The 21,546-nt window shown below is 41.4% G+C and overlaps 1 protein-coding gene across 1 annotated transcript in view; it reads right to left on the bottom strand.

Moving 5' to 3' along the window:
* Positions 1-1,125: 1,125 nt before the first annotated feature.
* The window catches only part of adam19a (ADAM metallopeptidase domain 19a), a 178,166-nt gene continuing 157,745 nt past the window's right edge, over positions 1,126-21,546 (bottom strand). The window contains exons 17-23 of the mRNA XM_079184476.1: positions 20,797-20,874; positions 14,053-14,161; positions 13,316-13,457; positions 9,839-9,938; positions 8,060-8,311; positions 5,745-5,953; positions 1,126-1,909 (exon numbers count right to left, since the gene is read on the bottom strand). Of these exons, the coding sequence (XP_079040602.1) occupies positions 1,858-1,909; positions 5,745-5,953; positions 8,060-8,311; positions 9,839-9,938; positions 13,316-13,457; positions 14,053-14,161; positions 20,797-20,874 (942 nt within the window). The 3' untranslated portion in view covers positions 1,126-1,857. The remainder of the gene's footprint in view (positions 1,910-5,744; positions 5,954-8,059; positions 8,312-9,838; positions 9,939-13,315; positions 13,458-14,052; positions 14,162-20,796; positions 20,875-21,546) is intronic.

Raw genomic sequence — 21,546 nt, 5'->3', positions numbered from 1 at the left:
AGTAAGAGAATGCACGTGCTACAGCTACCCCCTTCTTCACTGCTTGTAAATACTAAATCATTTCCAGAATATGACATGATAGTGCAGCACCGTGATGAAATGATGGCACTCACGTGTCCTGTCACGGCTGAAGTTGCAGCGGTGGTGTTAAAACATTTTTTGTTCGTTTGAATGTCAATCACAAGGTATTAAGAAGTGGTTTGCATTAGAGCACGATGTCTGTTCGCTTCTGTGTTCTGAGTGCTGGGTGTACATTGAAAATAATTGTGCTGTATTTCATCGTAAAACGGCCCTCCTCTTTAATTTGTTCTTGCTCTTTTCTTAGATTGAGGTCACTCTTACCATGATGAGAAAAAACACATTGTTTTCACAGTCTGTCCAACGCAAGCAAAAAAATATCATATAACCAAATTTAGATTTTAACTTATGTTTAAGACTGATTGCAAGGATTGGATTATTAAAGAAATCCTATTGGTCCGATGATCCCAATTACAACTATACAACCTTCAGCTTCTGAATGGCCTATTGTGCTCTTCAATGCTTTTTGATTTTCCTGTAACACCGGTAGTGACGCTCTGGAAATGTAGAATGTTTGGATCTGGAACAGATTTTTGTGATTTTATTTCTCTGAACAGAAAATGTAGAGAAAATATAAGATCAGTGTAAGAGAATGTTTCTGCGTGAGGCCCAAGGGTTCACCAGTGTTGCTGATTATGGTCAGAGGTAAACAGGCTTGAGACTTTCAGCCAGAGAGGGCAGCAAAACACTGCTTTTCAGCCTGGCGTCAAGTTACTCTTTAAGTAGGGGGTGTCTTTTTATTCCAAAGTACCGATCAAGCTCCAAAAACACTGGACATTTCCCATAATAAACAGAATAGCATCTTTTTTTAATGTCTGTTATTGGACACAACTTTCATTTGTGCTCCTTTGAAAAGACTTTGGCCTGAAGAAAGCGCGACACATTCAGCTTCCAAGTCAAGACATTGCAGTCATTCATTCATACTGAACAGCCTGTCATCACATCATTGCATATGGAATAAAAAATAAATAAAGACTTGATAGTTTTGTAAAAATATTTTATGTAACAATTCAAAAGTCATAACACAGCGAAAGACATTCAAATCAACATGAGCGACCAAAGGTGTGTCCTGCAAGTCCCACGCATCCGTCAAATCCTCCAGCATGTAAACAGTTTTGAAAAGAAGCTGCTGTGTGATTGGCTCTCTCTCCCTCCTGATAGGCCACTGAATCTCCAGATTTGTACTTTAGACGTTCCACATACGACACAATAAATTATAAAATCTAAATTCTAAAAGTAAGGAGGAGTTGACTTGCGGTAAACTTAAGGTGACATAAGAAGATTTTGGGACACACCCCAGGCATGAAGAGACCTCTTTGGCACATAACATAAATCATAAAACGTGACGTAACACAAACTGTAAACAGAACAACAGTCATTACAAAATGCATTGTTTGTACACAGACAGCATTAACATATTTAAAAAAACAAATAATAATCCGTAAAAAAATTGATTTGGCAAATGTGACCGTCCCCCAGCGATAACAGTGGTCTCAGTCTGCAAGGCCTCCGTGCAAAACTGCGTCGTTGTGGTTGATGTCAGCGCGCTGGGAGGAGGAGGGTGGAGGTGGGGTTAAGGTAGAGAATGAAAGGGAGGTTTCATTTTGAAGTCTGAAATGGTAAGACTCCTGTTTGTTCTTTCGTGTCTCAGGTTTCAAATTTGTGTTGGTCCTCCTCTGGTGTGTGCGACAGCTCTGTGGTTTACCGGCCACCGTCTCTTTAGTGCAAATAGGCTGTCGGCTGTATGCCTCCTCGGAGGGTGGAGGGTGGAGGAGAAGGTCATTTTCGTGGCAGAGGCGAGGCTGTGTTTGCTTTGGCACCTGGGACCGGTCTGGAAGGAGAAGGACAAGAAGAAGAAATTCTATTTTAATGTCAAACTCATACAGCATACTGACTTTCTCATATTTTGGAATCGGGTAGGAACAAGTATTGTGTGTATCACAGCCTGACATCTCTTCTTCCACTGTGCCATAGAGCTCCATTGTTGTTTTAAAACATACCAATGAGCCAAGCTGGTTCACTGGGTGACATGTTCCTTCATCACCATGAACCATACACCGTCCAAAATCCAAAGAAATCATGACAAATTCAAAATGACAAGATAATAAATTAGGTTGGTGGACGTGGTCTTGTTGTTAGGAAGTAGGCACTTTAATTACAGAGGATAGGATAGAGGTAAGCAGGAAACGAGGAAAGAGAGTATGACATGCAACACAGGTCCTCTGCTGGAATGGAACCATAGACATTGAAGTTATGTGGTACGTGACATACAAAGTCCGAAAAATCGGAAATTTCCACTTTTTAAGTCGATTGTTTTCAGTAAAAAACGTTCCACCCTAATGAGAATAAAGTCACGCAGGAATTTCCTGGATTAAAACTAGCTATTATAAGAACAGGTATCATAAACACAAATACCAGCCATCCATCAGTGTGTTCCAAAGATATTGATTTTTAACCCGTTCTATTGCTTTCCATACACAGTTCAATCCTACTTTGAACACAAAGACACACTTTGCTGGGGATTTGTAAAGTGTGATACAGGCTGCTCTTTCCTCTCATCAAGTCTCTGAACTAACAGGGTCTCACCAGCAGCTGGTGTTAAGTGTGAGCTCTGATCTTGGTATTGCCAGAGAGACCAGATGTAGAGACATTTTGATCGATCTACTCGATTACAGGAGCAGAGGAACCATAAAAACCTGAGGAACGATCATCACCTTGAGGTTTCCCCATCTGACTTTTACTACATTTACAGAAAAAATCGTCGAAAAAAGTAAGTACAGGCTTTCAGACTGAGGGCATGGTACTCATAAACACAAAATGTATTGCTGATGAAGAACTAAGTCATTGCATTGCATGGTTTGTAAACTTGGATAGGAATACTGTCAACAATGCCGCAAGCATCAAACCTGGGAGCCAACCGTTCCGAACGGGCACGATCTCTGAATGGCCACGCCCCAAACGGTCACTGCACTAGATAAAACCAGGTGGACTGTACACTCATACATTCTCTACTAGCTGCACCCTTTGCAATTGAGCCGTCAAGAGTCTAATAATCAATCTTGCCCTGAAAGCTGGGGGTGACAACATGCTTTCTGTTCAACCTGTTCAGCAGTGATGTAGCATGGTACTAGCTAGGTGGGGTCACTGGTGCAACAGACAGCACCTCATCACACCCTGTTGTGATGTTGGGTGTGGTCAAGTCTCAGGTCTGATGCTGTTCATTTAACATTTCATAAGACCAACTTCCTCGTGAGCCCTACATCCACCTGTAGGCTCAAAGTTTAAGCTCCCCTGAGGAGAAAGTTATATATCGACTTTTAGACACCAAGAATTACCTCTCCAATTACTGGACTAGCAATCATTGAGGGGGCACCCTGATACTGTGCACACGACAGTCCTGTCGCTTGTGTTAAAATAATAACTTAACAACGCAAAGTAACAACGTAAAGTAACAATGTAAAGTAACAACGTAACGATGTAAAGTAACAATGTAAAGTAACAATGTAAAGTAACAACGTAACGATGTAAAGTAACGATGTAAAGTAACGATGTAAAGTAACGATGTAAAGTAACAATGTAAAGTAACAACGTAACGATGTAAAGTAATGATGTAACGATGTAAAGTAACAACGTCAAGTAACAACGTAACAATGTAAAGTAACAAAGTAACGATGTAAAGTAACAATGTAAAGTAACAATGTAAAGTAACAACGTAACGATGTAAAGTAATGATGCAACGATGTAAAGTAACAATGTAAAGTAACAACGTAACGATGTAAAGTAATGATGCAACGATGTAAAGTAACAATGTAAAGTAACAACGTAACGATGTAAAGTAACAATGTAAAGTAACAATGTAAAGTAACAACGTAACGATGTAAAGTAATGATGCAACGATGTAAAGTAACAACGTCAAGTAACAACGTAACAATGTAAAGTAACAAAGTAACGATGTAAAGTAACAATGTAAAGTAACAATGTAAAGTAACAACGTAACGATGTAAAGTAATGATGCAACGATGTAAAGTAACAATGTAAAGTAACAACGTAACGATGTAAAGTAATGATGCAACGATGTAAAGTAACAATGTAAAGTAACAACGTAACGATGTAAAGTAACAATGTAAAGTAACAATGTAAAGTAACAACGTAACGATGTAAAGTAATGATGCAACGATGTAAAGTAACAACGTCAAGTAACAACGTAACAATGTAAAGTAACAAAGTAAAGTAACAATCTAAAGCAGGGGTCCCCAAACTTTTTCCTGTGAGGGCCACATCACTGAACATATCGTTTGACCTAGGGCCCGATTATGGGGGGGGGGTGCTACGTGCGTGCTACTCGCAGGTGAGCGACTGTTGCATCGTGCGCGCGGATCGGGGCGGAACACCGCCGTGCGCGATACAGAGAGCAGGGGAATTGAAAACGCGCGACCATGTAGTGACAGACATGACATGCCGGCGTGTAAATAAATTAAGCACAAGTACTCGTCCTTCAAGCTCCGTCTCTCTGTTCTTCTACTTCTTCTACTCTTCTACTTCTACAGGGTGCGTGCATGACAGCTCTCATCTCGTTCGCCCCCTGGTGGTTGGCTGATTCAGGAAGCGTTTGATTTGATATGTAGCAGAGCACGTATTTTAAACGTTAATATCGCAGACGATCATGCTCATTTAATCGTGGCAGCCAAAATCGTGATCGCGATTAAAATTTGATTAATTGTGCAGACTGAAAAAAAATCATAATGCCTCTCTGGTATTGTTCAGGGGGCCGGACCAAATGTGGAGGCGGGCCGCAGTTTGGGGACCACTGATCTAAAGTAACAACGTAACAATGTAAAGTAACAAAGTAAAGTAACAATGTAAAGTAACAAAGTAAAGTAACAATCTAAAGTAACAACGTAACGATGTAAAGTAACAACGTAAAGTAACAACTTAACAATGTAAAGTAACAACGTAACGATGTAAAGTAACAACGTAAAGTAACAATGTAAAGTAACAACGTAAAGTAACAACTTAACAACGTAAAGTAACAACGTAAAGTAACAACGTAACGATGTTAAGTAACGATGTAAAGTAACAACGTAAAGTAACAATGTAAAGTAACAACGTAAAGTAACGATGTAAAGTAACAACGTAAAGTAACGATGTAAAGTAACGATGTAAAGTAACAATGTAAAGTAACAACGTAACGATGTAAAGTAACGATGTAAAGTAACAATGTTGCTCTGCACATCGCTCGTTGCACTCGTCCACATTCTGTGGTTTGTAAACGTACAATGCCAACATTTTTTCATGGCGACTGGGCTGTGAATTTCATTCCGACCTGTTCCGTGTGAAAGTGATGTGGAAATGTTACTAAATGTTCTAAGTAGAAGTGACCAGGGTGCTTATTGAGACTTGAGACCAACAGGTTCAAATGCCTCAGAAGATGTGCAAGTCTGAAAGGGCTTTTGTTGCTAATGCAAATTGCTGAAGAGAGCAATTAAGCATTTTAAGTTGTTGTTAAACTGTGTTACATAGCAATGAAATGATGTGATTGACCTTTCACCGTTTAAACCTCTGTAACACTTTTCCCTGAGCAGGAGAAATGAAACCCTCTCATTTTATAACAGAGAGGAAAGAGAACAGAAGACCCTAACGTACAGTATGTCTGTGTGTTTGCCCACCTGAGAGCTCTGAGAGGGGGGATGGCTGAGACTTTGCCCACAGGTTTGGGTCCCACTGCCGGGGGCATCATGACCAGCAGGCCCGGGGAGGGTTTGGAGACCAGGATTCGGGCTGGACTCACTGTGGGGGAGGCTCCTCTGGCTGGGCTGAGGGGGAGAGGCCTCTGAGGAGGGAAGGGGGACGGTCTGGGCTGCAGCTCAGACACTAACTAAAAGACAACAAACAGAAATATGGATTGTTGAAATTTCCATAATTCAGCATTCAGATGCAACAGGACACCAAGACATACTAACAAGATTAGGTGTCAACAAAATGTATTATACATTTGCAAACTGCTAGAATACGAAGATAAAGTAAAAACCAGAGACAGAAAAGAAGAGAAAAGACAGGGTTATGTAGAAGTAGAAGAAGTGTGATCATCGCCAACACGTCGTACAGCACTAAATCCCTGGCACATGGACACAGCAGGGAGGAGAACTCCATTCCAGTTTCTGTACTGGACTGGATCCAGGTTGTCTCCGGAATCTGTTCAGCTAGCTGATAAGACGAGAAGTCCCACTTCACACAGGCGCAGTAGATTAAAATCACCTCTACACCAGAGCAATCACATCGCAGAGTCAACTCACATTAAATATTGGATATTTGACACAAACAAGAAAAAAGCAATATGACATTTAGAACTTGGCATTAAAAGCATTTTACACTTCACAGAGAAGCACTGATTAGAGAAGATAGATCAATAGGAAAGAAACACACTGCGGTTTTATTCATTATTTCTTCAGGGTTCAGATAAATTCATCTATGAAGTACTCTGCTACAGAAAGTCAAGCCGTTTTCTCATTAGATCTGTGTATTTGGCAATATCTCTGATTTACATTTACAAATTAGCTATTTAGTTGCAGTCGGGAGGAGTTATCTTATCGCACAGCTTTCCAAAGTCCGACACTCATTAGACTGATCCCTCCTCATCTGTGTAAATACAGTACGTTGAGAGTACAAAACCCAATGACCCGAGCTCTTAAGATGTTTACCAGATGTTGGTTCTGTGTTAGAACTGAGCTCTACTAACAGGTAAAAAAGATTTGCTTTGACTCTAAGCATCAACAAGGAAGCAACGAGCGAAGCACCTGAAATGATTGAGAAAAACAGCTGCTCTGGAAACACCTGAACATTTCATTTCTAGTAAATTACCGGTGAGACAGAAGCCATGCAGTTGTAGTCTTATTTACATGTGGTTCAGAAATTTGGCATTTAAGCCCCACTTGGAAAGGGTTTCATTGTCTCACGGAGGTGGAGTGATTTTAACATTACCTGCGCTGGTCAGTGATTGTTTCACCCCCATCCCACTCATGATTACAGCTTTAATTCACTGTTGTTTTGCCTGTAGTTCAAATCCGATCTGGAATGTCATCCTTGTATTCCAAAGTGGATCTCAGAGTTTGTTTCTGCATGAAGGGCCGCTTGTACTCCTTTTTTTAATATCAGCTTAGTGTGAAATTAGACTTTTGCATGAATATGGAGGAAAATGCTTTTGCTACTCTGATAGACAGAAACACAAAAAGGCTTATTTGGAAACCAACATGAGGACAGAAAAGAAAGGAAAGCCATCATGAGAGAAAGAGAAAGTGCACTGCTTCTCTCCCTTGGCTAGTTCTGCTGAATGTCCATGTCTATTATAGAACACATCCTGCAATCTTACGATGTTGGAACAATGAGTTAAATTACAGAGGAGCACAGTGCAGATCTTATTCCCCACCTGTTATGCCAATCTCGTCCAAATAGAGCTTAAATCATGTTATTCTGTACATATTCTCCAATTTTCCCCATATCAATTGGACTGAATCCCTTCTAGTGAGTGGTTGTTTCAAGACCAAGGTGATGGTAATGTATGCTACACTGCCTTGTAGCAAACCTGAGCTCACAACATGTGGTCTGTTTCTAAGAAGCTCTTACTGTAGGTGGTATTGGTGAAATGGAGATTCATTTAACAACTGTCAGGCTGCCTGACAGCTCGTGTTGATGCCCTGTTGGTGAGCAAAATTATGGTCTTTTTTCTGAACATTAAACCACTATAAATGGAGATGCCTTTACAGCATTCTCCCTATACTTAATAGCAAGAGACAGCAGTCCCTTGCCTAATGTGAAAAGAGATAAGTATTGCTTTCTGCTTTCCTAAAGTTGATATCCTTCGTGGCTCCCTGCCTGGATGTTGTTCCATATTCTTCAACTCTATTCTGACTTTGACATCATCTGGGATGATCCAAATTAAATTATAGTCAAGTACAGCACAGAAAGGTGTCGAAAGGGACCCTACCAGTGGAGATCGTGTGGGGTTGAGGGGCAGAGGTTTCTTGGGCGGGCTGAGTCTCTGTGGGGTTGAGGGGGATTTAGGTGGGGCTGCTGGGGGCTTGCCAGCTGGCAGAGGCGGGCGAACCACTTTGAGATCTCGGGGACCACCCTGGGGAGACTGGGCAGGTCTCAGAGGTCGCACAATGTTGACTGGCTGGGTGCCATTCGGCAAAGGGCCTGGTCTGAGAGGCAAGACCTCTTTGCTGGTGTGAGGAAGCTAGAATCACAACAAAGACAACAATGTAAACATGAGCCAAAAAAATTCAATTTTCAACCAGCTGTCCCGAGCAACATCTTTGAAAAGCAAGTCTACATGCAATTGCTTCAAATAATAGCAACACTTTATTGGAAAAGTTCCAGTCTGGATTCAGTGGGAGGGATATACTAACATGTATCTCGTGAAAATAGTAAATAACCCCAAAATAGAAACGTGTGAATTGTTAAAAAAATGTAATCTTACTTTTGGACCTCAGTGTACCCTCTGACACTGTTTTATCATTATTATCATTCTTACTGAAAGGTTGGAAAATGGCTCCTAAATTGGAACAGTCTTATTAGATATTAGATCACAAAGCAAATAATATTCCATATGGGGTTCAGTTTTTATATTTTACAATTAGGGTCATAGCCAATAAGCACAGTATTGATTTTCATAACTATGCAGACGATACCCTACTCTCTATAGCTGTTGATCCTGATGACCCCAGTGCCCTTTCCTCCCTCAAAAACTGGATTTTGACCGTGTAGAAGTCAACAAGAAAAAGGCCCTTCAAGTCTCCTTCAATACAGAATGATGTTCATTTCGTAAATTATACTTCCATTTAGAGTTAAATAGACATTAAAGCAGGGCGTGGTGACCTTGTGATTGGCAGTTTGCTACCACAGCGTCGTCCAGTCTGGGAGTTGTTTGTGTTTTCCTCTAAGAACTGTTCAGTTTATGAATGTATTTAGTGTTACCCTCTCCTGTCCCTTTCTTTTTTATGTTTTCAGTCATCACTCTTTTTTTTGTAATTAACATTTTTACTGGCAAGAAATTTGCATCAACAAATAATAACAGTAAAAAAAGTTTGGAAATGAAGTATTTCCAATGATTTGTTTTTGGTAATTCCATTCCCAATTGTTGTTAAGCTCTCATTATATTATATATTTATTTGAATGTTTGTGTCATTAGTTACTATTACTATAAATACCACTGAGCTATATTTGTCTTCAAGATGCTGGATGAATAATGTTCACTCATATTGTTCTTATTAACACTTATTGATTCCCGCCCCCTTTTCCTTAAATTCTTTATCCCTCCTTTTCCTTCTTCTATCTCCTTTCTTGCTCCGTTTTGTATTTCTTTCCTTGCCAATGATAAATGTACAACAACCCTGAGCTGCTTACATCCAATTAAGTAAAAGCTAAAAAACAAGCAAACAACAACATGATGAAATGATGCTGAAGGCACATTGAACCAGTTGGGGAGTGTTGTGAACGTGGGAGGAAGCAGACTCTAAGTGGTCACACAATATAACAAGCCGCTGTAAAATGAGCCCATTAAATATGAAGGTCAACCACATGGATGCTCTATTATTCACTAAAACACAGCAAGAGAAACAGTCACCCCCCTTCCAGCTCCCCATCCTCCTTCCATTTCTATACCCAACGCACACACACACACACACACACACACACACACACACACACACACACACACACACACACACACACACACACACACACACACACACACACCACTCACCCCCTTGTGGCTGCTAGCTTTGTTGATTGGTCCGACCACCTTCAGGTGAAAGGCAGGATTCAGATGGCCGTTCTTCCCTTTCTCCACCGATGCCTCCGTTCTGAGCAGAGGGATGAGAGCAGGCAGAAAATAAACCATCGCTCTTCTTAATGTTCATTTCAGGGCCCCAAAGAGACAGAAGAGACGGCAACATGAAGTTTCTCATCCAGGATGATGTGAGAGGAGTTAGCTGGCACAGTGTCACCTTATGGAGTTGATATGGATATTAGCAAACGTTGCCTATTTACACATCCAGCAGACACAGAGCAACAATATCATTCATCTGGAGTTGTTGTGTGTCCACCTGATGAATGTAAGTCCAATATTCACTCTCTGTACCAGCCGTGACTGTGGTGCTGGTATTGTTTTCACCCCTTGAGTCTGTGTGTGTGTGTCATGATGGCAAACATGTGGTCCAGCAGACTAACTGTATCAGGAATTACCACAGAGCAGATTTAGATTACTTCTATCTGTCTATCATTCTGTCTGACACATTGTTGTCACTGTGGCAGCATCACAAGCGTTCAGAAAACTTTACAGGTGTACAGAGATTAAAATGAAGGTTTTCAAAAGAGTTTGAAGACGGGTGTGGTCCTAACAAGGGTGCCAGAAGTGGAACTTTACATCCTGGGCCAATTTGACGTCCCGGCTGGTGTGACCCCATCACTAGATGGTCTCTAGTTTAGCTCTGCTTTGGTCTCCACCTAAGACTGGAAAATATCTGTCTCTTCATCTGCTAAATGCTTCACGTTGTCCACCAGCTCGTCTCTAACTGTGTCTGTTTGCTGCTGGACAGGTAGTGTAGAGTGGAAACAGTTGCTGCTGCTGCTGGAAACCAGGTTGATGAGAGCAGTGAGAATGAAGACTGCAGCGATGGGGATAATTCTCTGTGGATTCGTCACTTTGAGCATCATCTTTCTTTCATTTAAAATATGGATTAGTGCAGCTTTAAAAGTCGACAGGTTACCTCTAACTTGATATGTACATGTTCTTTCCACTATACATTTGCAGACCCATCTAGAGCATTCTAGAGCAACAACAGTCAACCTCAATACCTCAATACTATGAGCTTCACAAAGAAAGCATTTACTGCAGGGTCGTTGCATTGGATAACATTAGACCGTAGAGGTGTACTGCACTTTATAAACTGGTGAGTAAAGTCAGTGTATGTATGTACTGCATGGCTCTTAGCTGATTGGAAGGCTTTCCAAGCAGACTGGATGTATATATGCTTAGAGAGGCCTTTAATCAGCTCGAGCCACCCGCTCTACCACTGTTGAACTGTAAATGAACCCAAATGATTGGACATGGAACAAAACCAAAAAAAGCAGAGGGTTTTCAGTGCCGCTTGTGCTGTTAAGAGTCTTTTTAATCATCTTAGCAGCTCAGTTTTCTATAGCGTGAGCCAGTCATTTAGTTGTCTCCCTTTAGCTGCAATTACTGTAAATGCCAGCTGAGGCTCAATTTGACCAATATTAATACTTTCTCCTGGTCTTTATTTGGAAGGTCAGAGTCTTTCAAAGGCTGTTGCACTGCTGGATCATTTCCAGACACATCTGTGTAAATCACTGTGGAACGCGTGAGTGTTTTCAGAGGCACTAACTCAGCCGATGTTATGACGAGGCTGTCACTGGGTGAGCGATATGCCGGTGCTCACAAAGGAAGGGACAGGATTCTGTTTGGTTCCGATGGAGGTGAGCTGCAGCACAAAATGCTGCCATTTATGCTGATGTCGAGATGTTCCGGTGCATGCATCCATCTGCTTGGAGCGCTGGCAGACAATGCAGTGCACACTTCCTTCCTTCCTCCCTTCTTCTTGTCCTGTGATTGAACACCTTCCTTCCTCCTTTCCGTTTCTCATTTATTTACTTCGCCCACCCTGACCTTTTTTTTAAATCCATTCCACTGCCACATTTCCCCTTTCTTCTCTCCTTCCTTTTCTGGAAATATTCTCTTCCGTCCATGCATGATTCATTTCCCTCCCTTCTCATTCAGATGGTGTGATATTAGAAGGCTCAACTGCATAATAATACACTGTTGTTTCTTTTACAAACAAGTGTAAAGATAGAGAGAGAATCAAGCATGAGAGTTACACAAATGATCTTGTTTTTTCTTCCCTAACCTCTGTGATTTATTTTTACTTAAAGGGTAACTTCGGTATTTTTCCACCTGGACCCTCTTTCTCACGTTTTTGTACCTACGTGACTGATGGGGACAACAGCTAGCTGCAGACGTCAGCCGCTAATCGGGCTGTAATGTAATCCTTTCGGGCCAATTAGTCACCATCACGATACGTCCGCTAAAATTGCTTGTTTTTGCCACTGGCAGGCTTGGATTGATAACATTTTAGAAATGAAACCTTTTCCTTTACCTTTCTTGATTGATCCGGTCTGTTTGTTAACGCTCAAGGAGAAGTCTCCTTCGGAAATCTTGCGTTGCATTACCATTGTCGAAATCATCTAAATATTCAGCCATGACAGTGAAAATCTTTTATCACACTAAGCTAAACTTTCTGTACTCCAATACAACAAACTCTGACACTCCTCTCTCCAACTCTCACTCACGTTTCCACCGTTGTCTACTGGAAACAAGTCAACTCTCCCAAGGATTTACAACGAGACTTCTCCTTGAGTGAGACTAAGTTAGAGAGCAGTGCTTTCGCTCAATACTGGTACAATTTCAAAAATGTCCCCATTAGCCACTTGGACACAAAAACGTTAGAAAACGGGTTCCAGGCAGGCGGCAACCTCCGGTTCTGTCTAGGGAAGCCGATGCTGAAGTGTCTTAAAACCTGCATTCTTTCCACTGATCACCAGGGGGCGACTCCTCTGGTTGTATGGAAGTCTATGAGAAAGTGACTCTACTTCTCTCTTGATTTATTACCTCAGTAAACATTGTAAACATGAGTTTATGGTCTCAATCTCTAGTTTCAAGTCTTCTTCAATACAGCATGATGTTCATTTAGTAAATGATGGTCCATTTAGAGTCAAACAGACCATAAAGCAGGGGATGCTTTAGGGCGGGGCTACACCGTGATTGACAGGTCACTCCTCCACATTCCCAATATGGTTGCAAAATAACAACATGGCGACGGCCAAGACAGTGATGGTGAAATCGCCAAACTCCAGGCTTCAAAGCAGCAGCCCACAAACCAATGGGGGACATCACCATGACTACCTCTACTTCTTATATGCAGTCTATGGATACAGGTTGAAACATACTAAAGTTACCTTTTAATGTATGATCAATTATGGGAAAGTCAAAAAGTAATAACCTACAATGATGCAATGATGCAATGGTGTCCTGTACAGAATATGTAATTTCATGAATTCCACTCGGTTCTGGATGTAGTTCAAGTAACGTTTGTCATGTGTTAGCAGACAGACAGACAGACAGACAGACAGACAGACAGACAGACAGACAGACGGGATACAGTACTTGTTGCTCTTGTTCTTCTCTCTCTGGGAAAGCCACTTATGGTAATAGGAAGTCTTGATCCTGTAGCAGTAGAAGAGCAGCAGCACTGCAGGCAGGACCAACAGGAAGGCAAACAGCAGCCCCACCACCAGGCCCACCTGACCTGTTGAAACACACACACACACACACACACACGCTGAGTGTGTTTACATACACACTAGTATCCATGACGTGAGTCATATCCTGTTTGTGATTAGACTTGGGATGTGATGTTTACATAGCTCCTGTAGTCTGTAAATGGTTTCTAATAACTGTCTGTGCAGATGTGTCTGTCACTTCTACAGGCCTACAGTTATTAACTCTACTCAAAAACATAACACACAAATTCATAAATATCTCACATCTCTTGCAAAAGCAAACGCTTAAACTCTTTTAAAAATGGTATTTTACACCACATCTTTACACACAAACAGCTCTTTTTACACAAGGATAAGCTAAACATAAAACACTTTTCTAGAGCCTTTCATTTGCAGCATGTTGTAAATATAGACTATGAACATGAATGTAATGTTTTTTGTCAGTTTTACAAAATGATCTAATAACAGTATCATGGAGGGAAAACCTGGGATTTTATACACATTTATCCATTTTCTAATTCATCCCATCAGTGTGCAGATGGAGGGACGGTTTGGTCAATAGCAGGACTCACTTTGTGTGTGTGTGTGTGTGTGTATGTGTGTGTGTGTGTGTGAACTCACTGTCATACTGGACAGGTCCGCTGTCCACACTGCCGCCGAGTCCTGGCTTCTCACAGAAGGGTGGTGCCCAGCCGCGACTACAGTGGCAGTTCCCATTGCTGTTACACATCTATAACCACACACATACACACACACACACACACACACATACACACACACACACACATACACACACACACACATACACACACACACACACACACACACACACACACACACACACACACACACACACACACACACACACACACACACACACGAGGCATTGGTTGATGTGATATGCTGTTCGGTCTCAGTATAATCCAGTATGTGCGTGCCTGCAGGTTAAAAGTCTACCTGCCAAGTTAAAAGCACTAATTTCTTGTTTACTACACATCGGCTCTGTTTGTGTTTTAATGGGATTTTCCTTCCTCTACCTTCACTTATTCCTCTTATAAAGACTACACAACACTCATATAATGAGCAATGGTATCTCACACCGAAGTGTTTCTATTTGTTCTTCACTATTTGATTCATTTGTTTAGTGATGTGCACCACTAAAGCACACTATAAACTGAAAGGGAACTACTTAAAAGTCTACTTCTCTGTTTGCTGCCTTTAATTGAACCAGATTCAAGGATATTAATCAATTCCCTGCATTTCTGCATTTTACTACTGTATTTTATTTCTTACGCTGCCTTTTAGTGTTTTAATGACTGTTTTTAATGTTTCAATGAATGTTCTTAATTGTTTTTAAATCTCCTTTTCTTTTGCCTTACGTTTTGATGCTTTTAATGGTTTTATGTGAAGCACTTTGAATTGCCTTGTTGTCGAAATGTGCTATACAAATAAACTTGCCTTGCCTTACTTAAATACACTCACACAGGACCTACACGTACAGAGAGGAAAAGGAACAAGTCGGGGCCCACACCATATTTTTGTCACGGGGCCCCCTAGTGGGTTAAATGGGCCCTGGTCTTTATAAAAGGACAAATACAAATGTCATTCAGCTCATATAATCTAACTGCAGCTGTGCAGCTCCTTCAGTTCCTTACTGACCATTCATACACTGATGGCAAGGGCTACCATGACCATCAGGACTCTAACTAACATCCATACAACATTCACACACTGTCGACAGCTACGGGAACAGCAACTTATCTTGCCAAGTATCTTGGACACATCGAGTCGCCCACTATGACTATATACCGACTACAAATGTTTGCTACACTGTATACACACAGTAGTTATCCCTTTATTATCTCTGGAGGAATTCAGCCAATATTGTCCAACACAGTGGTGTCCAACTCATCTCAGCTCATGGGCCACATCTGATTTCAAGTAGGCCGGACCAGTAAAACCATGAAACAATAACCTATAAGGAACACTTTTTTAGTATAAAGACTGAAAAGTACTTTCTGAAAATGTTAACAAATAATGAACTATCCATTTACAAAACAGAGGAACAGCCTGAGATGTCTCACTGAACAAGTCATTTATCTTCTTTGTTCTCAGTTGTCCTTGTGACTTCTTGTATTTTTTGAGAGTGACACCAAATATTAGGTTATATTCCTTGAGCACTGAAAGGTGCAGTGAACACACCAGTCACATCAGCTTCTCATTTACCTCGGTGAAAAAAAAGGAACTATAGTCAGTCTGAGTCCACTTTTCTCCTTTTTGACAAAGACATTTTCCACCGGCGGCTCCTGCAAAAACAGCATCCTGCACTAGTGTTGTGTCATGTAGCCTGTATAAAAGCTACTCTGATTAGGACATCATGATCCCCAGTGGACAAACAGGAAATGCAGTGCATTTTATTGAGGATTTGAAATGAATGACTTCTCTGTCATTTTTACACTTGGCGAAGTCCTCCAGTGGGCCGGATGGGACCCTTTGGCGTGCCGCTTCTGGCCCTCGCGGCATATGTTTAACTCCCCTGGTCGAACGCAAAAGTGAGATTACGTATACTGTGGTAGAAGCTTAGATCTATATTACTCACTCCTACCACCAGCAATCTTTGTACATGCCAGTGTTGATTGTCATCTTCTGTTCAACGACACACAACTTCAAACGCAGCATAAAAACATGGCTATTGTCTTTGCCACAGGCCACTAAGTTAAATTGTTATTTTTGTATAAGATTGGGAGGAGGGTGTTAATAGTCAAGAGAAGTGTCCAATAAAAAAAGGACTCAGTCAAGAATAAAGAATGGCTGCTAGCCACTTGACCACGACAGACCTGAGTCATGACTAGTAGCCACCTCTGTGACCTGAAGGGGGATAAAAGTCTCTTTCCTTCCCTACGTAAAGGTTTTAATTAACTTGCCTTAAACTTGTGAGAGAATCTCGAGAGATTAGCATTTAAACTTGATTAATATCTCCAGACATCTTGTGTAATTCACCGCCCCTAAATGAAAGAGAAAATACTGCCATGCTCCAATTACATCCAGACGTAATTATCCTATCAGTGATTAACACGGCTTTTTAGCCCATTAGCACTTGGTCGACATGAAGGGCTCACAGTTGTTAACTGATTCTTAAAAGCTCTTTTACTTCAGGTTCAGGAGGCCTGGTGTGGTTTCATTGGGACATCTTAGTTTTTTGGGCCTATTTTTAAAGGTATTTTTAGATGATGAACATCTGTATGATAAGAAATACAATGACCTGGATTTAAACACACCATCAGTGATATATAACATATACTTTAGATCTCTCAATCTCCAGGACTTCTAATATGTTCAAAGCCGTTTTAATGAAAACCTCCTGTTTTTTAAATGAAGCATTCCAGTAGAGCTCAGAGTACTTCCTCTGCTCATTATTCCTCTTTACTAACATGGACATCCAGCACACTCCAAAAAGCCCTAGGATCAATATGAATCATATGAAAATGTTGAATTAAAAAACACACCCTAGCACAGGAGGAGTCCCTGAGCTGGAAGAAGGCAGAAACGGTCTATTTAGAATAATCCTGACTCAAAGCCACTTCCATTCTCCATCCACTGTTACACTGAGAGCAGTGAACAGAAAGGAGACAAACAGCATGAAACAACACAGTGAAGATGGAAGGAGAAGGGGATTAGAGGAGGAGAGGATCCGTCTGGTGTTTTTCTACTCGCTCATAATATTTCAATGCCTGGTAAGCCCATTCCTCGTACAGTCCAGTGGATGCGGTAAACAAAGACTTTTAAGACTTCCGAGGGGACACATTTCTGTCAACGCTCAGGGTCAAAACAAGCAATACAGCAGTCACAACACAAACTAGGCCTTGCCAACTAGGGTTACACTCACACACACTATGTATGAAAGTGTAGTAAAACTTTATAGGGTTTTATAAAGGTTTTGGTTTTATGGCCCTGTGACACTACAAAGGAATATGGGACACTATTTCAATTCCTCAAAAGCTGTGAGGAGGAATAGTCATTAGCATGTTCCCATAGTCCAACGGCCCTTTGTGGAAGAAGTCAATCTTAACACCAGTGCCCAATGAGCCTTTCAGACAACGGCCCAATTTCCAAAGGCTGTGCACTGATCCAGGAGGTGATTTGAAGGGGGATGAGGGGGAGGTGAGGGGGGATGCCGTCCCCCTTGTTAGTAAAATGACCAAAATGCATCGCACCTCTATCATCTAGTAGCAGAGAGAGTGCAGGGGCAGAATATGTTTCCTAGTGACTCATTGATTCTTTATTGTGGAAGTTAGCAGCCTCCACATCATGCATTTAGGGCTGGAGAACACTGAGTGCCAAGCCCCCCACCCACCACATGATCCCCGTGTGACTGGTGGCGGCTGCACAGCTGTCAGCTACTGTCATAGCCCAGTTCCACCGACAGCGATAGTTTGTAAAACGTCCTATTGGTGCAGATTAATAGGCCAAACTGATCGATAGACCTCTTCGCTAGTCAATGTTTGTTATCGTGGCTGTAGCCGGCTATGTTGTCACCGAGGCCCGAAAAAAGACATTTGAAATCAATACATAATGACTGAGAGCCTCAATGCATTACATTCCATTATATTTTGAATCGTCACAGGACGCCTGCATTTTGAGTTGTCCTGTACATAAAGAAAGATGATTGATTTTAGTTCAGCGTTTACTACTGTGCAAGGTTGTGAGTGTCAACACTACTCTCATTAAACAGCTTTATTCTTTTTAAACTAATGAGACACAGCAAGTCAAGGTCAATGCGACGCTGTCAGAGACAAACGCAGCAATACAGCGGTCCCAAAAGGTCGTGTGATATCACGGGTACTTTCTACATTGTCCGCTAATGACTGCAGGAAAGTGTAACAAAGTATATAAAAAATATATGTTAAAATATGCTGATGATACTGTGGTTTTCAGCCTCACAAGGACATAAGCACCTTCATCAAGTTGTGTGACACTAACCATGTCATTTTAGACACCACCAAAGCACAAGAGATGGTCCTTGATCCGAGGATCATGAGCCTCATCACAATCATTCTCGTGCTACAAATACTAAGTTGTCCACAAAGACAACCTTCTTTGCTGGAAAACACACATTGACAACCTGTGCAATAGAATGCAGAGGAGAGAAAGGTAATAGAGAACAAAGACTATGAGCCCATGCAAAGCCTGTATGAGCAGGCAGTCACACAACAAGTAACAGAAAGCTTTGCAGATTCTCAACATCCTCTTTTCTTTGAATACAAAACTCTGCCATCAGGAAGAAGACTCTGTGTCCCAAATCAAAAAGGTTGAAGCTATCATTGGTTCCAGCCTCCATCAATCTGAAAGTATAATACTGTTACCCCACAAAAACAGTTTGTTAGCCATGGATGTGCTAACTCTTGGAAGTAATGCTAGGCTACTAATGTGGCTAGTAAGCTAGTAAGCCAGGTATGCCAAGTTTAGTGACTCATGTTAGAATCCATTCCTTACACTTTGGTTCTTGTGTTTTTAGTTTTGGGGAGTTGATAATAAGAGACCTGACACTTCATACTCTGTGGACACAGAAAGTCACTCTTAATACATTGATGCACATGCTTTGGCATGTTAAAGTACACCGCTAACATCAGGTTGCAGGCATGATAGCTTTGTAGCTAATCAGCTTCAACACTTAACTGCAAATGTTTGTCAGTTTAGATGGTTCTAATTCTTCAACAGCAACACTAATAACATGCTGTCTGTCCTTGTAAGCTACAGCTACCGGCATAAGTTTGTCGGCTCAGCTGTCAATCACATCCAACAGTCTGCCCACTCAGAGGCTTGAGAACTCCTTGAAGGACTGATGTATCTCCAGAGACCCTTTGTCTTCCTTTCAAAAAAAGATGGAATAAAAGAGATACATTTAAAAAATATCTCAGTGAGGGCTTTAGTGAGACTTTAATACTATAGGTTATATTGTCCACTGATGACATACTTAAATATATTTTGCCAAACTAATAAAGTTGTAACTTTGAGATGGATTTGCGATGAAGCTCTAATACAGCATGACATTGAGAACACCAACTGTTTCCTCAGACTTGTTCGCATGTCTTCATTCACGCTTGAGAAGGTTTAAGGTTTTTTTTCCTGTAGCTCCACAAATATTACACAGCAGACAAAAGCATGTCAGCAGCTTCGGCCTGAAACCCCTCAGCTATCAAAAAGACATACTGGCAACGGCCATATTGCTTTACACTGCTGTGTTTCCTCCTGAGCCCAGTGGAACTACATCTAGAAAAATGACAAAATAAATCAGAATCTGGCTTGTCAAGTGTACCTGATAAACTAGTAACGTAGTGTACTGTATGTGTACTCACTCCAATTCAGACTATATACCTATGTATCTATTCAATCTACATACAGTTTATTTTGTGTTAGAAACCCCGGACTTATTCGGTTTATTGCAAATCACTGAGTAGAATATCTTGCATTGCTGCATGCTTTAATTTAGAGGAGCACAAAAGCAAGTGTAAGTAAATACAAACAATGCTATCTGAGTTCCTATCCACCACTGTAGAAACCAGCCTTTCTATTCCTTGTAGGGGTGTTACCAGCTTGGACGTGAGCGTCAACAGGCACAACTGACTGTGTTTGCGAGTGGGAAGTCAGTGAGGGATCATGTCTTTGTCACTGCACTAGTGACTCCTGCTGGTGACAGAAGTCAGTAGGATGCAGTAGGACATCAGACAGCTGCCTTTAACTCAGCACGTCTGCAGTATTTAGTGTGGAGATGACATTTCCCTTTGGTAAGCGTATCATCATCTGAACTTAAATTGGTGTCTCTTAGTATCCATCCATTTCTCTCTCCACTCATCCATGTTCTATATCTGCTTATCCTGTTCAACTTACTGGGTATTTTAACTATATTTTACTCGCAAGTAAAATGTTTGAAGGCCATTTATAGAATCAACACCACATAAAAAAACTCCACCATCTGACAAAAGTTCAAAGTTAGAGTTCCCTGATAAATAACCCCTACCTTCATCCTCATCTTCTCCCAAAGTAACAAGTATTTCAGCCCCAAACACTCCTCTCCAGAGCTTGGTTACTGGCTCATAAACTATGTATGGTTCCTCCTTATCTGCCTCAGGCTTGCTTGTACTGCACCAATGAATAGTTCATCATTTCAGTTGCCGTTGTATTCCAGCCATCTATTTTCCTGCCTTTTTACGACAGTCTGGGTGACATCGCTGCAAAGCTCTACCTTTGCCCAAGGACACAGTGTGACAATAAGATTAGGGAGCCGTGCCCGGCAGCTAAGTGAGTTGAGTCTGTTGCATGGCTCTGTGTGCCAGTGAGACTGTGTGTGTGTGTGTGTGTGCTTACCCCTTTGCCGTGACAGCGTGCAATGCAAGTCTCCAGCTCGGTAAAAGAGGCATTTTGGCATCGGCGGTCTCTGCACACCTGTGGCAACACAAGCAGAATGATCACATACTGTGTTAAAGATAACAGTGCACACACACACACACACACACACACACACACACACACACACACACACACACACACACACACACACACACACAAACACACACTCACACAGACTTTGATCTGCCTTCTCCCAGTGCCCTTGGGCTTTGGAACAACCTGGCTGCCTGAGGAGATCGGCCAAGCAGCATCACTATCCTGTTTTAAATCACTTCCAGCTTGTACTGATGTTTATTGAGCTTTTTTTATCAAACACATTTAGTCTCTACTGCTGCTCTGATACTCATTTTAATGAGCATTTACATCATGAAGGAGTGGCATTTCCTTTTATAAGAAGTTTGTACCTTAACTTTGTTAGAACAGATGTTAGGACAGACACAAAGGACACATGTAGAAGCAGACTTTAGGGGTGTGAGGGGTGAGTCAGTGACACTGATCTGGGGCCAGAGACAGGATGCTCATTGTTTTTGCATCTCAGCTGTGTGAAGAGGAGTCAAAAACAAGATTATAGAGCCTGCTGAATAAACGCTGTCTTCTAATTCCACTGAACAGCCAACAATGCATAAAACCAAACCATCATATATAATAAAAATAATAATAATAATAACAATAACAATAAAGGTTCATCTGTATGGCATCGTCCATACA

Source organism: Pholis gunnellus, assembly GCF_910591455.1.
Source record: "Pholis gunnellus genome assembly, chromosome: 23".
In the NCBI taxonomy this organism is placed as follows: domain Eukaryota; kingdom Metazoa; phylum Chordata; class Actinopteri; order Perciformes; family Pholidae; genus Pholis; species Pholis gunnellus.
Note: the sequence above shows the minus strand (reverse complement) of the source record. Positions and strands in the feature narration are given on the sequence as shown.